Source organism: Schistocerca piceifrons, chromosome 1, assembly GCF_021461385.2.
Source record: "Schistocerca piceifrons isolate TAMUIC-IGC-003096 chromosome 1, iqSchPice1.1, whole genome shotgun sequence".
NCBI lineage: Eukaryota > Metazoa > Arthropoda > Insecta > Orthoptera > Acrididae > Schistocerca > Schistocerca piceifrons.
In genome coordinates, this window is record NC_060138.1 from 1,038,899,913 (window position 1) to 1,038,917,372 (window position 17,460).

A 17,460-nucleotide genomic window follows, 5' to 3' on the forward strand; every position below is an offset into this window, starting at 1 on the left:
CCTGGCAGCGGTATGCCGGAAGCTTGAAGTCCCCTGCAGCCACAGCTTCTGACTCACTTCTGACTCAACGTTCGACCCACAGACCTGCCTCCCCCGCGGTGGGCGCACTCCATACACAATGATGGTCCATCGCTTTGGGGGGGGGGGGGGGGGGATGTTCTGGCGTAACCACAAGTGCCGGAACGAAGAGAAAGAATGCAAGACCAGAGAAGGCGAGACGGCGGTGAGGAAACGTCAGCCAATAACCTGCTGACAAGGACCGCACCACGCCAGGAGCGACCTCTGCAAGAAGTGAGTATGAGCGCCACTCCTGCTAGCCTCAGCCGCTCACATCGGATCAGTGTACGAACATTAGTGGAACGTATTCACGGAGCATAGCACGGCCTAAGAGAGAGCACTACGAATTCAGTATTGGTGATCTACAAACTGGGTGACAAACTTGCATGAACTCTGACTTGGCTGCATGTTGCCCTTCGTATGCGACACTTTTGTAAATTCAAAGTTAAGTATTGTAAATTCTGCTTCACAGAAATAAAACTACTATTGTTATTTGCTTGAATTGTTGTATAGGAACAACGCACCCCTTAGGCACACTAAACGAGATGAGTGGGCAAGAACCAACAATTTTTGTTTGAGTTGTGTTGGATAACTTAACCAAAGCAATTTGATCAACAAACACATTACAACACAAACCTCACACACCATATATAAAAAATACAAAAACATTTACAATAATACCTACCAATAAGAAATACTATACAGTAAATGGTCTAAAACAATGCAAGGAACTTTTGAACAGGATCAAATGAGCAAACCTTTCAACTTGAATGTGTAAAACTGGAGTTTATCACTCACACTTAGCAATGAAGCATACTGAAAATGGAAACTGAAAAACAGAGCACACCTTTCCATACAATTGTTAATGACATCTTCTGTAAGTGAAAATCACTTTCAAGATGGTTTAACTGAAATCCATCAATAAGCATAAATAAAAAGATTAGTTTCTGTTAGTCAGTCATTGTAGTTTTACAGACGCTATATCTAAAATTATTGATAATGGCCATTAACAGTATGACAATGCAGCATTACCTAGAAATATACACGTACTTTTATCTGATCCTCTGCCTGCTGAGCATCCAGGTCCATAACCATTCCTTCTTGGTCCCCTGTCATCTCTTTCACCAAATCAAAAAACCTTTGACGACACTGGACTGATGGAAAGTACATTTGAAAGTCATCAGAGTTTTGGTGTACATACAGGAACAGGCAGCGCTCATCTCTCTTGTATAAACTGGAAGAAGCATGAAAATGTGAGATCAGATTCAATTTTGAGTTATATAAAACTGGCACAAAAATGTTTTTGATATTTTGTGACAGGCACTGCTGGGTGTGATTATTATGCAAAGTTCACTTCTTTTCATTAGCTTTAGTAATTTATTTTGCCAGAAATATAAATATTGTTCAGGTAGGTTTGAATATGGCCACCTAGTAATCATTTAATACAATACCTATTAGTAAAGCACAAAGACAAAACAGCTGTTTACCAAAAATAAATGAGTATTCATCTTACCTAACACTTCTAATCTGACTAGCTGCAAAAAGCCATTTGTGCACCTTTCGACATTTTCCCTTCATGCTATCCAGACACATGTTCCATATCTCAATTGACTTTTCTTCTGCTCCAAGATTCACAGTTACATAACTTGGCATGAATACCTTATCTGGCTCCAAAACAAGCATCTATTGAAGATATTCAAAATGAAAATAAGTGATCAAGGAAACCATGATAAATAAATAAATTACCTCTGGTAACAAACCATCCTTAAAAAAGAAAACAATTACAAACTTAATCCACAACAAAGTCAATGAAAGGCATAAAGAGAAGATTTGATAGAGAAGAAGAGTATCTAGAAACCACACAGTTAAAACAAAAAGGTCATGACGGAGTTTATAGTTCCAAGACTGAATCTCTCACTTTTCGAGCTTTTAATAATTCCTTAACTAGAAGAAAAGCAGAAACAGGCAACAAGAGAGAGGTGTCACTCATCTGCACTATGGATATAAAAGTAACATATAAGACATATAACCAATATGGAAGTTACCAATACTTTACAGGTACACAAACTGGAATTTTGTGCAATATCTTATCGAATAATTAACTAGTGGTATTTTTCTCCAAATGTTCACATCAGTGGCAAACTCATTTATACAGTTAATTTCTGTAAAATATGTAGCAGAGAAACCAATCCAAGGTCTGCATAAAGATACACTTCATCACATTTTGGAAATGTCACTTGCACAATAATGCCCCACCCTTGCATCTCAGTGTATGCTTCACTGAAATTCACATGCATGCTCAGCCAGAATTAGAAACCGTCAAAGGATTATTCTATCAAAATGTTCACATTTACCACCACCACCGTCTACTTTCCACCTCCTCAAATACAGCATGAATATGCATGTTCTATGCTGTTCTGTATTGCTACTGTAGTCCAGAAATAAAACCTACATTTGTTTCACATTTATTTTTCTTGACCACATTCAGAAGCGACAGTTCTAAATCTGTAAGAATAAAGGTCTTACTCCAAAATCCACAACACTTACAAGGAATAAATAGTGCGTGTCACTGACTGGTTTCTCATTTCCACGCCATACTTCAGGATCATTCAAAAAACTTGAGAAATCCTGTCTGGTTAAGAGATAAAAACACTATCATTGCACTTTAAATTAAGGAGAGCTGCCAGCACACACAATAACTCTGACAGCAAAGGATGCTACTGCTTAGCTTTAGACAAGTTGTTACACTTGAAGGTAGGTTACCAATATTTTCTTGGCCAAAAGAGGCCAAAATAGCACAGATGCTGTCTTGCAATGTGGCACTGACTGCACAATGCTAGTAGATAAATTTCTTTTTAAGATGATATCTGGCCTTCTAAAACATATGCTACAGCACCTCAAACACAGCCAACAAGTTCCAAATCGTTATTAACTCTTAACACCAGTACAAGCATAAGATATATGAATTATGTTCCACAATTTGTAAGGTCTCAACATTAGATAAAATACCGAAATACATTGTTGCTGATCAGATGATGGTTGGTCTAATGAACCCTTAGGTGGCAAGATATACGAGATAGTATGAAAATCACCCTGCACACTCATGTGAAGAAAATCATAGAGAAGAGGTACATTACAGGTGTAAAGAATTATAAAGAAAAAGAGATATTGTTAATGCTTACAGTCAATATTCCTCAGTTGCTACTTCGCATTGTTTTTCTTGTAGAAAAGTAGATCTATTACCCATCTTTTCCAACTGAAATTTATTTTTGTGTTCTTTTATAGATCACAGAAGAACCCAAAAATAATTATATGAAACATGTTTGATTAAACTAAAGAACAAATTTCAGCTGCAAAATATGAGCCATTCTTATCTACAAACAGCAAATACAATGATGTGAGGTGAAAGTTAGTAATAGTGAGCTGACAAGACAACACTAGTGAACGAAAGACTTAGACAACTCACTGAGAATACTACACGCGACATGAAGAAACAAAAACTAGGGCCTACTAAGGACAGAAACAGTGGTTGAAGGCAAAGGGTTCCAGAGTGATAACAGTATTGGAAGGGCCATAATAGTGAAAATAAACCTAAGGAAATAATGGAAAAGCATCATGTGCTCATACATATAGCTTATTCAGACAGCTCAAAACAGCTGGTATTCAATGGAACACTCAGTATGAATTTTGCTGTGAGACAACTACAAGAGTGTTTAATAAAGGGGTACACCAAATGTAGTAGTATTTACCCAGAAACAGCTCTTAACAACCAGATTTTGTTATGGACCACATCAGAGATTCTACTGTGAAATGGTGCCTTCAGCATAAGTTACAGTTTACAAGATGCATTTGCACATATTACCATATTAACCTACCCATTTTCCAAATGCTTTGCTTTTGTTTCACCTACCTAAACTGTTATTTCCTGAGCCATAATCCTTCAATCTCATTAAGTTCTCTTTCCCTCAAGACACTCCATATAGCATCTGTAAGAATACATGTGGCTAAAAATCTTGCTTCCAACAAATTATAACATCTGACAAACACCTAAACAGTGTGCAGTTGCTTGCATCATTCATAACTCTTGACTGCTGAGTCATGAGCTTGTAAATATATGTGGTTATTTTTTATTTTCTCTTCTTTTGTGCCAGAAACCTAACAATCTTGAACTCCAAAAGAGTTATTTCAATAAAATATGAATAGATGAGTGCTGCTTAAAGTGATGAGTATTTACATCCTAAGTGTGTGAACTGCACAAAAGTTCCAACAAACCACATACCTCAGTGTACTGCACCCAAACCTACAGTATGAGCTCTCCACAAAATTGTGACATCAGAGACACATGCCACATATTCACATGACTATAGCAGGAGAGATCACTTGGTCAAACAGTCAAGCACAGCATTAATATTCATAGACAAAAATGTGTACTGTGAAAGCAGGAAGTGAGGAAAAATAAGAGAATCAAGAGCACACTTAATACAAACAGCTTGAAACTGCAGGCAATGACTAAGGTTCTCTCCAAAATTGAAAGAAAGAAAAAGTTGTTACTGCTTTAGTGTACGACTGCAAACTCATAGGTTAGATAATTCAAGCACATAGCTCTGAAGTGTGTGGAGTAATTTCAATTAAACTTGGTACACAAATTACTTAATATTTGAGACAGTTACCATACGGTAAGACACCACTAGCATCTCTATATACAATGGTGGGTAGGGAGTGGGAAAATTGTGACATGTAAGCATAAATGTATAATGGCTGTAGTATTTTCAGTCAATATTGGTGTGTAAGTGATTATTATCCAAAACATTCACTCAAGAAATCTACACAACTAGGTGTCAGAATTACTGACCTCTACATACCTTCACAAGTAAAAATATTTAATACTGCTGATAGGTACATATAAAAATATATTTTAGTGTTGAAGCTTTTGAAATTACTAGCTCCTTCCTCAGGGAGGAGACAGGGGCAGATTGGGGCAAGTTAAAAAGAAAAGAAGGGCAGGTCACTCAGACTGCAGGATGAGAGGAACACAGATGATGGCAGTACAGGAGGAGACAAAGACAAATATAGTTAAGCTAGGATAGTGTCAAATACTTTTTTATGCATGTTGCAGCAGTGCTAAATATTTCCCCCCTGAAGTTAAGAACTGACCAACAATTATGTGCCACAATTTTAATGTTATCTGTAAAAATACATTGTTGAGGTAAAAGAGCCCTTTGCACAGTTAGGAGTGTGTAGGAGGTGTTGCATAAAAATATTTGAAAACAAACTACATTACTGTCAGACATGTAGTTTTCAGAGTTGCTGTGCTAATTGGTGAGTCTCAATGTCATTTAGCCCCAAGGGATGAGTGTGGCTGTAAGAAAGGGTCGCATGAAAAATATAACTTTTTAGCAAAATTTGGTACTAATATGGCCTACAATCTGGAATAATATATAGGGTAAATATGAGGTAGGGTGAAGAGGAGGGAAGGGGGAGACTAAGTGCCCGACCACTGCTAGGATTGCGAGTATTTCATCGTTGGGGATTGATGGTGGTGCAGTTGGGTGACACCAAAAAAAAAAAAGTTGAAAATGACTCACATACGTGTGTCAGATCCATAGTATTGAGGGTTGTTAAACTGAATGGTGACAATCATGATGATAACTAACTGATACAGGTGGGTGTTGGAGTGGTAGTGGGGGTGGGGGTGGGAAATGGGTAATGTATAAACCCTCATAGTAAAATGTGCAAGGTAAATTCAGCCAAACTTGGTGCACATACAACTCACTATCTGGAAGCACAAGGGGTGAAAACCTGGCCTAACCCCAATGCGTGGGTGGGTTTGGGAAGGTGATGATATGGAAAACAATAAAAAATGGCCATTATTAATGTAACACTCAAAGTCATTTGGGGTTGTAACCTGATCAGTGAATACAATGGTGACATTTCATCCCTACTGGTAGGGCAGGAGAGAAAATAGAGTAACATAAAAATAGGCAATCAACAACATCAGGTAATCAGTGTGCACTAAAAAAAAATCACCACACAAATATTAAGCAACTGTAACAAGATATCAGAGACTTAATTCAACTGTACTGCCAGTTAACTGTATATAAGCATATAAAATATGTTTTCACCCATTCATAATAAATTTCTATAAAACTATAGTCTTCTTCTTCTTCTTTTAACAATGCCATAAATCATCCTGTCTTCTGATACAGATTTTGTAAGACACTTCTAACCAAACCGATGAATTTTTGGAGTATCTCCCTCTTTACTTTTTTACTGTCCTCCAGGTCTACCATTTTGATTATCTCCATTGTTTATGCAGCACATAAGCACTCTTGTTTATGAACTATGTCAACAGTTTTTAATTTAGACTCATACAAGAGCAGTTTCTTGTTATATAGGTATTTTAAGTTAGCTGATAAGTGATCTTCATTTTTCTTGCATTCTCTTTAATCATAAACTTCTCCAATTCACTCAATTGAATTCTTTGCTTTTAATTTTCACTCACCACTATGGAAAGTATTACAAGCATTTTTAAAGTTGGTCATAAATCCAGTCTTAAAGAGAGAGATTTGTTGTCCTGTCATTTTGCCTGTTCTTTAGAGCTCTTCTGTTCTTTCCTTTGCTCTTTTCCAAGTCACAAGCAAATACAACATCATCTACATACAGCATCTTCCAAGGTGAAATGCTTATGGATCCAGGATTCTTTTTTTTTTTCATTTCCTCATCACTTTTGCCTAGACACAATTGAATAGTACTAGTGACAGCTCATCTTGGTCTCATCCCAGTCTTGATCTCAAAGGAATCCATGATCTCTCATGAAGTTAGCCTTTAGTTTAGTGTTTGTAAGCATTGCTTGGTGATAATACATAGTTTTTATATCCAGTTCGTACCATTCCAGAACTTCAAGCACTGCCTCTCTATTTATAGTGTTACAGAGTTTCTTAAAGTTAACAAAAACAGCTACAAATTTGTTTCAGCCCATCTTAAGGATTTTCTTAAAGCTGAAAGTCAGTTAAGGATGTGATCACCCCTTTCTAGAACCGAATTTGGTACTTGCCCAGATCATGATCCAATCTTTCTTCTACCTTGGTCTGAAGCACTTTGTATTGTATTTTGTGCAGAAAAAAAGTTGGGAAATTCCTCTGTGATTATTAACATTACTTTTGTTCTCCTTCTTATGGAGTGGCTGTATTAGGGTAATTGTTCAGAGATTCTTTCCATCTTTTTAAGGTCTTAAATAAAGGAGGCCAGAATGAGATTAATTTCTGACTTTCCCATTTTATTAAGTTCTTCCACCATGCTATCTTCATCTGCAGTTCTTGAATGCTGTTGATTACAGCATGTTTATCAGCTTTGAGTTAGATAGTTACTCTGGGAGAAGAAATAAAATTTTGAGGTTCGCCGATGACAACATAATCCTGTCAGAACGAGCAAAGAACTTGAAAGAACAGGTAATGGAAAGTAGTTGAATTAATCCAGGATATAAAATGCAGACTGTCTACAGCAAGGAAAGCATTTCTGATAAATTTGTATTAAATGGTAACAAGTTCCTCTTTAAGTATCAAATATTGTTTAACAGTCAGGTTCTGGCACCCTGAGACAGTGGGCACTTGCGTGCAAGTTGTGCTTGTGTCAATATGTGTATGTATTCTACTCCAGAACGACTTCGTCTGTGAGCTTTAATATTTTAGTTCTCTTTCCCATTTTGTCTTTATGCAACTAAGTGCCTCCTCTATATGGTGAGTACGAACCTATCTGTTTCATATTGTTGTTGTTCTATCCCAAACTTTCCATTGTTTGACTTTAAGGATGAGTTACACACAAAAAGCAGATGAAGTTACATCATATCTGGGAGCAGAAACAATCTCAGTAACATTAATAAATGCCAAATCAGTATGGCCACTGATAACAATATTACTTACAGGAAATCTTATGCTATCTCCCACTTCGGTTTTTGTTGATTCCACGAAGTATTCCATCCAAAATCCAAATACTTGTTCCTCAGGAGAAATTTCTGCATCTTCATTTTTCTTTCTAAACCTGTCTATGAGAGAGATGTTTCCTATCGTAGATTTAACGTGCCTGTAAGATGGGTAACAAGTATTAAATTCATCTCTGTATCAGTACTGCATTAAACTGAAAGAAAAATTATCATCATATTTAACAACATGCAGATATCATGAGACAGGCACTTCAACCTTATAAATTAGGATACAGTGATACGTTAATCAAAATACTGCTATATCCACATTCCTACTACTCAAATTACTAGAATGCCAACAGGCGCAGTGTCAAGAGGTTGTGAGGCAAGGAGGTGGGGAAAACAGAATGAAAAAGGGGGAGGAGCAGGGTAAGATAGGCAGGTGCATTGGCTGAGAGTGTCAAACAAAGAATGTAGGAGACAGGGTTGGAGAGGAGGTGATAGGACAGAGGGGGTGGAAACTGCTGGGTGAAGGGTGTGGGGACAGTATATTACTGTAGGTTGGGTTCAAATAAATTACGGAAGCTGAGAATGTGTCATAAAAATAACTCCAAAAGCAGCCACCAAAATCAAGAATGTGCAATGATTGCAGTAAAGCTGGTAAATGAATGGCTGCCTTCACAGGTGACCCAGCCCCTGATGGGGTAGGATAAACCTATGACAGGACTTTCCATTCCAGCTTTTTATACTGGTACGACAACCAACCAGCTGCCTACCATGATGAATGGCCACCGCCAAACTGTAGCCGAAATCAAAGTAGACCATTCTGTGTCACATAATGCAGCTGAACATAACATCCTTGATTTCAGTGGCTGTTTCATTACCTGAGCCATATGGAATCCTCACCTCCACCATCAGTTTTTCTGAACTGCGCAGATGGATTACAAAACATTCTCCACTCTTGTAATTATCCCAGCCTCGACCTACGGTAACATACTGTCCTCACACCCTCCACGTAACAATTTCGACCCCCTCAGTCTTATCACCTACCGTTCCCCATACCGTTCAGACTGCTGCTACCATCCCATGAGATAGTTGCATGTGAGAGGTGTGCTTGCTTGTATGAATCAATGGTGTGTGTTTCTCTTTCTCTGAAAAAGGCTCTGGCCAAAAGCTTACGTGTAAGAGTCTTTTGATTGTGCCTGTTTGCAAATCTTATCATCCCAACAGTTAATACAGAAAAGCAACAAAAGTCATCTGTAAGATACACTAGGTATTACACCATATTAACAAACGCAATGCCAATAAATCTGTTCACATTTAGATAAGTACATGGAACGAACCTTTGCTAAGTATGAAATTAGGTAAATGAAATATTCCCTAAAGTCTACTCATGTGATCCCTTATCTCTGGCTGAATTATTAGTGTTTCCTGTTATGTTTAAAACAGTGGCTTGTTCCAATGGTCTCTGCTACATTTCTTTCAGAGGGATCAGTCGATGATTGTTGAGATTACTGCCTCATAATCAATTTAGTTGATTAATTTGTTCTATAATTCGTAGGGGTGAACCCGATTCTAACAAATACACAAGAAGTATGGTAAACAACGTCTTCAGTCTCAAATGTTTGTGTCCATTTGTGTTACACAGAGTGGCACACACAAAACCAGCCCCTGCACTGAAAGGAATATGAATGAAGAAAATCAACTTACATCATAGCTTTCTTACATTTTTATTGCACGGTTTCATTATTAACTATGTAATTAACAGTTTAAGTAACAGATTTACTTTTATTAGTTTAATAAGCATATTTCAGAAAGGAATTTAAAGTCTATGTTCATATTGTTCTCTGCCAACATCCAAGCAAAGTTGTGCACGTCAAAGCACGTTAAGGAAAACGCTTTTCAGTGCTCTTTGAGAAATGTTCAAAATTTCTTCATATACGTTGTTTTTTTAATGTGTCAAGTGTTCTGGGATTGTTGTGGTAGACTCTAGCCTTTAGAAATCCCCAGAGGTAAAAGTCACATGGTGACAAGTCGGGAGAGCGGAGTGACCACAAGCCCTTACTAGTGGTCACATCTTCTGTAAAATTAGTATGTATACAAGCTAAGGACAAACCCGACATATGAGAAGTTGCCCCATCTTGCTGGAAATATCCACAACATTTTTTGTTTGGTGTTAACAGAGCTGAAAATTCATTGTAGAGTTGCAAGTGTGTTGAGTTTTGTTGAAGAACAATGGCCCGATAATTCTATTACCAGATACAGCACACCGTACACCAATTTTTAAATCGTTTAACAGCTTTTGCAGTATGCCTTGGGGATTCTCTGTAGCCCAGTGTCTTGTGTTTCGTGAATTAACGTAACCTGACTGATGAAACCAAGCTTTATCTGTCGGAAAAAGGAGGAATGGATCAATATGTCCCCCAGCGACATTTTCCAGCAACCAATTACAGTAATGTGTCTGCTTCTTTTATTTGCTGAACAACACTCGCACAGTAAGGTTTCATTTTTAAGTCATGAAGGATGCCGTGACATTACCTGTGAGATATTCCACATCGCTGTGATAATCGTTGTGTTGACTTGCAGGGACTTCTTTCAATGTGTGCCATCATGTTTGCCACAACTTCAGGTGTACACACAGTCAGTGCCTTATTTCTCTTTGAATTAACAACACTGCCTGTCGAACACCACTTTCTCACTAGATCCTGAATAGTTGATTTTGCAGGAATATTACTTTCAGGGAACTTTTCATGAAAAGTGTCACGAACAACTTTAATGGAGTCAGACCACACATATTCTTCAACAATGAACAAACATTCTTCAATGAAGTAAGGCATGACAATGAAGTACACGGTTTATAACAACTACTTTCCGTATGAACTACTCACACGCTACTGCTGTTGGAAGGTCTAACAACCCTACCACAACAAAGGTCAAAATTTAATGATTGTGGTATTGCTCACGCTGCCAAATACTGCATTTTCGGGCAACAACAAAGTTTTTACGTCGCAGGTGTCATTAGAGCTCAGTTAATAAAGTCATTTCATGTAATAATGAATAAACTAGGCACTCATCTTTTCGTGTTTCCCACACTGGTCTCGTAAAATCATGGCTCAATTGTGGAAAATCTAGGTGGTGGTGATTCCATGTTCGGATGCAAAGAGGCCTAGGTTTTATTCTGCTATATTCAAAAGTTTTGTAGATGTGCTTCACAAACCATTCTTGGATATTAAACCTTTCAAAGTTAGCACAATAGTGATGTAAAAAAAAATAATCAGTACTCCGAATTTAAATTACACTTCCTTTTTATTGCTTTTATTGCAATATCACGTAACACACAAAACATCACTTCACAATACAAAACATACTTGAAAACATCTTCCTTACAGTCACTGTTAAAGTTCACATTTTATAAGCGTCTTTCCAACATGATGTCCAAGACTTGACTTTTTCAATGTCCGACTCTAACTAACTAGTAATAATCGCTTACGCGCCCAAAAATCAGAGTTACAAGAACGTCAAAATCACAGTGACAAAAGAAAGAATACACTTAAGAATAATATCAATGCAACATAAACAGTTCGATGTATCAAAGTACCTCTACATTAATGAAATCAAATCTGAATGTTGTCTCAGAAATATGTTAACTACTTCTACAGAAACACAGTAGAATATTACTGGTATCGAGAGGTTCAGGTGAGGTGCCGTAGTGGTTACGTAATTCAAGTACCATTACAAAGGTGGCATAGAAACTGACAAGCCAGTAATACTACTCACGAGCGTTCGCATTCTGGTTCAGGCCGGATTTGTGCGCGCCACTCTGTACAACCCTATAGGTTCATCATCTGATGTAACTTACTTGTTTACCAGTTCTCTTGCTCAAGATGACATTGAAATGTGTGTTCCTGTTATGTAATTACTACATCTTAAATGTTGGAACTCTAGGGAGCAAAGAAAACAAAAGAAAAGGAAACAGGGAGCACATGTAAGAAATTTAAAACGTAAACTATGAGGAACATTCCTTGATGTTACAAAACACATTTCCCTTATGGTATACATGTTTCTTTGTAGATAAAAACAAATGTCCTTACACTTTTAAGTTACAATAAAATTTAAAATGACTAAAATAACTTACTTGCAAAATCTACATGCTAAATGTGCTTAGATTTCAGTCTTTTGTTTTTATGGGCATTTATTTCTATTTGCTCTACCACATCTAGATCCTTGACTTAGGCTGAATACATAGTACAGTCAAATTCAAACAATGGAAAATCCAGGATGGAATAACAACAATATTATGAAAAGGACATATTGCTACTCACCGCATACTGGAGACATTGGGGTGCAGACAGGCACAGCAAAAAGAATGCTATACATTTAAACTTTTGGCCAAAAGGCAATCTCCTAAAGTTGAAAGCGTGTGTGCGCACCCCCAAAACAAACACACGACCGCCTCTGAGGCTGTCTGCAACTCAATGTCTCCACTATATGGTGAGTAGCAATTTATCCTTTTCATAATATTGTAGTACTATCAGAATGTATTGTATGACTAATAATGTGTTTCTTGATGCAATAATTTACCAACAGCTGTATGTATTGTAGAAATTTATTTTACTTTATGAACTTCTATGTGCTACCAGTTTCGGCATTACACTGATGCCACCTTCAGGCCCCACTCGTCGTAGCCATAAAATCACTATACATGGAAGCAGCCACAGCTGCAACAGCTCTTGGTGGCCAGGCGACACAGAGTCTGTGTCGCCTGGCCACCAAGAGCTGTTGCAGGACGATTTGATTCACAGATCCAGTTATATGGCCCCTTCCGTGTATAGCGATTTTACAACTATGACGAGTGGGGCCTGAAGATGGCATCAATGTAATGCCGAAACTGGTAGCACATAGAAGTTCATAAAATAAAATAGATTTCTACAATACATACGGCTGATGGTAAATTATCGCATCAAGAAGTTCATGCTAGCCGTCGTCCCACGATCCATAATGGATCAACGAAGATTTAATAATGTGTTTAGTGCCAGGTATGTGCTGTGCAATGGCAGACTTTTTCTTGTTCTTCACCTTCAGTGTTTCCCCTTAGGAGTTAGCCATTTTTGATCTCCACAGGCTTCTTTTGTTCCAATCTTCCATGGCTTCCCATATGTATTTTTCCCATGTTAGCACTGGCCTTCCTCTCCTTCCTCCTTCGGGCAGATGTTTTAAAGCAATTTAATGTGAATGCATTCATAAGCTATGAGAGCTTCTTTCTGACATAGCATGTAGCATAACAAAGCTATGATTTTTGACTCTCTCTCTCTCTCTCTCTCTCTCTCTCTCTCTCTCCTGTAACCTTCTCTACATATTAAATTATCTCATTCAGAAACAAGGAAAGAATGTAAGAAGCAAATTATCCTTATGATGGACCCACAGGGACTGAAACACACTGTGCAACACACGAAGACAGAAATAGTTACACGTAGGATTACCATCTTATACCATCAGCATACAGATACTGAATCTATAGTTCAGTCCCAAACACTCTTTTGATTTTGAATAAAGAATCATAAGCTATGGTGCCATAGAGTTCCACTAAAAGGAGTCATTCTTATTCTATCAACAGCCTTACCAAAAGAAGGTGGGAAATTGATCCCAAATGCAAAAGAATTAGCAGTGATCAATGACGAGAGCAAGCAGAAGGCAATGGAAGCCATAGCATGATAGACACAAAGGGTAGCTGTGGGGCATACGGTCTTATAAAAGTAATCCAATGGCCATTTTCTTAGCAAAGAATTTTGGAAGTAAACTAACCCCCTTTGGCTCTCCAGGAAGGATTTCTTCAGGAGAGGTTTATCAATAAGAGGATGAACAAGTTTAACATTCTGTGGATTGTAGTAAACAATAAAATGGGATACTTAAAATACAGGGCAGACTGAGATGAAATGCAAATTTTCTGAAGCAGTTGCGAGCAGTTCAGTAAAAGAGAAGTGGAATACAATCAAAATGGAAGTGTTACATATATATATATGTTGTTGTTGTTGTTGTTGTTGTTGTTGTTACGGTCTTCAGTCTGAAGACTGGTTTGATGCAGCTCTCCATGCTACTCTATCCTGTGCAAGCCTCTTAATCTCACAGATAAGTACTGCAACTTACATCCTTTCAAATCTGCGTACTGTATTCAGCTCCTGGTCTCCCTCTATGATTTTTACCCCTCCCCCCCCCCCCCCCCATACTTCCCTCTAATATTACATTTTTGATCCCTTGGTGTCTCATAATATGTCCCATCAATCAATCCCTTCATCTAATCATGTTGTGCCACAAATTTCCTTGCTCCCCAATTCTATTCGCTACTTCCTCATAAGTTACATGACTTACCCATCTAATCTTGAGCATTCTTCTGCAGCACCACATTTCAAAAGCTTCTTTTCTCTTCTTGTCTAAACTGCTTATCATCCATGTTTCAATTCCATACATAGCTACACTCCATACAAATGCTTTCAGAAAAGACTTCCTGACACTTATATTGATGTTCAATATTAACAAAACATCTCTTCTTCAGAAACGCTTTTCTTGCCATTGCCAGTCTACATTTTATACCTATCTACTTCAGTCATCATCAGTTATCTTGCTGTTCAAATAGCAAAACCCATCTACTACTTTAAATGTCTCATTTCCTAATCTAATTCCTCAGTATCACTTGATTTAATTCAACTACATTCCATTATCCTCGTTTTGCTTTTGTTGATGTTCATCTTATATCCTCCTCTCAAGACACTGTCCAAACTGTTCAACTGCTCTTCCAAGTACTCTGCCATCTCTGACAGAATTACAATGTCACTGGCAAATCTTAAAGTTTTTATTTCTTCTCCCTGGACTTCAATTCCTGCTCCAAATTTTTCTTTCATTTCCCTTACTGCTTACTCTATGTACAGATTGAATAACATAGGGAATGGGCTACAATCCCGTCTCACTCCCTTGTCTACCACTGCTTCCCTTTCATGCCCCTCAACTCTTATAATGCCATCTGATTTCTGTACAAGTTGTAAATAGCCATTCACTCCCTGTATTTTACATTTGCTATCCACAGAATTTCAAAGATAGTATTCCACTCAACACTGTCAAAAGCTTTCTCTAAGTCTACAAATTCTATAAACATAGGTTTGCCTTTTCTCAACCTATCTTCTAAGTGAAGTCATAGCATCAGCATTCCCTCCCATGCTTCTATATTTCTCCTGAATCCAAACTGATCTTTCAGCACGTCGGTTTCTACCAGTTTTTCCATTCTTCAGTAAAGGATTTGCATTAGTATTTTGCAATCAGGTCTTATTGAACTTATAATCCACTAATATTTACACCAACAAGCACCTGTTTTCTTTGGGATTGGAATTATCATTTTCTTCTTGAAGTCTGAGGGTATTTCGCCTGTCTCATACATACAGCCTGGAACACCGTCACACCTCGTAATGGATGCTGCTGTGACACCTCACCACAGGATGTGATAGATGCGTAAATCAGTTTGTTTGTGGTGAGACTGTCAGTGCTGGAGAGGTAATCCAAACAGTGGACTTTTCACGTGCCTCTCTGTCAGGGATGTAGTGTAAGTACCTTGATCTGGGGAAAATTACTGCCACCGAGAGTCAGCTGCTATGGGTGTTGATACGAGTTGACAATTTGTACCAGACTGGGCTTAAACCCAAATGCTTCACTTCCCTAGAATGGTTGCCTTAGCCACCTCAGCCATCCGGATGTGTCCAACAGAACAGACACCACACATGTATATGTGTAATATTTCTATAGGCTGGATAGCCAAACATGATTCCTTCCATGTTGATGCACAACAGGTTTTGTTTTTTTTTTCTCGTGGGAATACAGGTCATGCTGTGGGGAGCAGTAGGCCTACATGGATAGAGACGCTGCATTGCATATAAGACGTTGGTAATTTGAGTCAGATGCGGAGCGTGTCCAGACGGCGATGGCAGTTAATGCAATCGTTGTAGAGACGTGTAGCATGCACAGCCAAATCCCAGTACAACACAAATTTTCACCTCACATCCTTGATTAATGTCAGTGGCTTAATGCAGATCCCATCAGAAAAATTTCCCTCAAAAATAGAAATAATTAAGCCAGGGCAGGACACCATAGGTGTAGTTGAAGAGGCCAGGAAACACTCAAACACATGGATGAAAGAAGTAAATACAGGAATCTTATAAACAAGGTAAGAGCACTGTAGTTGCTTTCAGATGAAATTAAAAAAAACTGCAAACAGGCCACACTGGAGTGGAAAGGAGAAATATGCAATGATACTGAGATATGATTGCCGGAAATTCACTATGGCGTACAGGAAGATTAAAAGTAATTTTGGAAAAGCAAAATGTACAGGTGTTAGTCTACAAAGTGCAAATGGAAAATCCACTATTGATTGCATAAAAAAGGTCAGGCAGTTGGTGTGACTATGTTGGGGGTCTATCAGATGGAACAGAACTGTCCCAAAAGTGCAATAGAAGAGAAAGGGATCAGAAACAACAAAGACAAAGGTGATTAGATGTAAAAAGCATAGTAACTACTTGCTGAACATTAGGAACAATACAACAGAAAGAATCCTACCTGGAAAGTGCCATCAGTGTGGGAATAATAATACAGAGAGTACAGTGATTACATTGAATGGACCAAGTGGGATGTGGGTGGAATCGAGGAGACAAAGTTGTCAGGGGCAACTTTGGGTTACAAGAGGACCCTCCATGATAGACGTCATAATTCCATATGCCAGTTGTGTAAACAACAGGGGTAGGTGGTCAAAAGTTAAAAGACATCAGAAACAACAGTGATCTTAAAGGGCAAGAAAACTGAGACAAACACAAGTTACAAACGAACAGCAGCAGAGGAAAAGCTGATATACAAAAGAGACTGAGGCAGATGCCCTAAAGCCATTTGTGCTGCAAGAAGCACTACACACAAGAGAGTGCCTTGGAAGCGATGCTAAGTACAACAGAGCATAATTCAGAAGTGTCTCTCTGCAGGCAGAGATGGGAAGCAAGAAAAGCTGGACTATGCTGTGTCTTGGTATGAGCTCCTTGGACATTATCACACGTTGTGGCATGTAGCTGGCTATAACATTTGGGCACTGAATGTAAAATCTTAACAATGTACAAGGCAATAAAAATGATTAAATTACTGGGGTCCTCGGTGCAGCTATTAATTGGGATTGTGCAGAAGCAAGAGCTGGAGGGGGGGGGGGGGGGGGGGGAGGATGTGGGTGGGGGCGGTGCGAAGTGCCTCATATGCACTGTTGTCTATGCCTTGCATTCAAGAGTGAACAACACTTGTGTAAATAACAGAGATGGTAATAATATTATTTCATAAAATGGCTTGTGAAATAGTTAGTACAGACAGTCCAAGCAAAGTAACTTGTTATGCTAATTTTAGGTATGAGGGAGCCACAATGTTACAAAGTACAAAAATAAACGGTTTTTCTATCATATTGTTTGATAATTCTG

General features: G+C 38.2%; 1 protein-coding gene across 1 annotated transcript in view; it reads right to left on the minus strand.

The window, feature by feature from the left end:
- LOC124725205 (mitogen-activated protein kinase kinase kinase 15) overlaps nt 1–17,460 on the minus strand; it is a 175,051-nt gene that overhangs the window by 126,176 nt on the left and 31,415 nt on the right. The window contains exons 9-11 of the mRNA XM_047248456.1: nt 7,977–8,136; nt 1,571–1,740; nt 1,108–1,291 (exon numbers count right to left, since the gene is read on the minus strand). Of these exons, the coding sequence (XP_047104412.1) occupies nt 1,108–1,291; nt 1,571–1,740; nt 7,977–8,136 (514 nt within the window). The remainder of the gene's footprint in view (nt 1–1,107; nt 1,292–1,570; nt 1,741–7,976; nt 8,137–17,460) is intronic.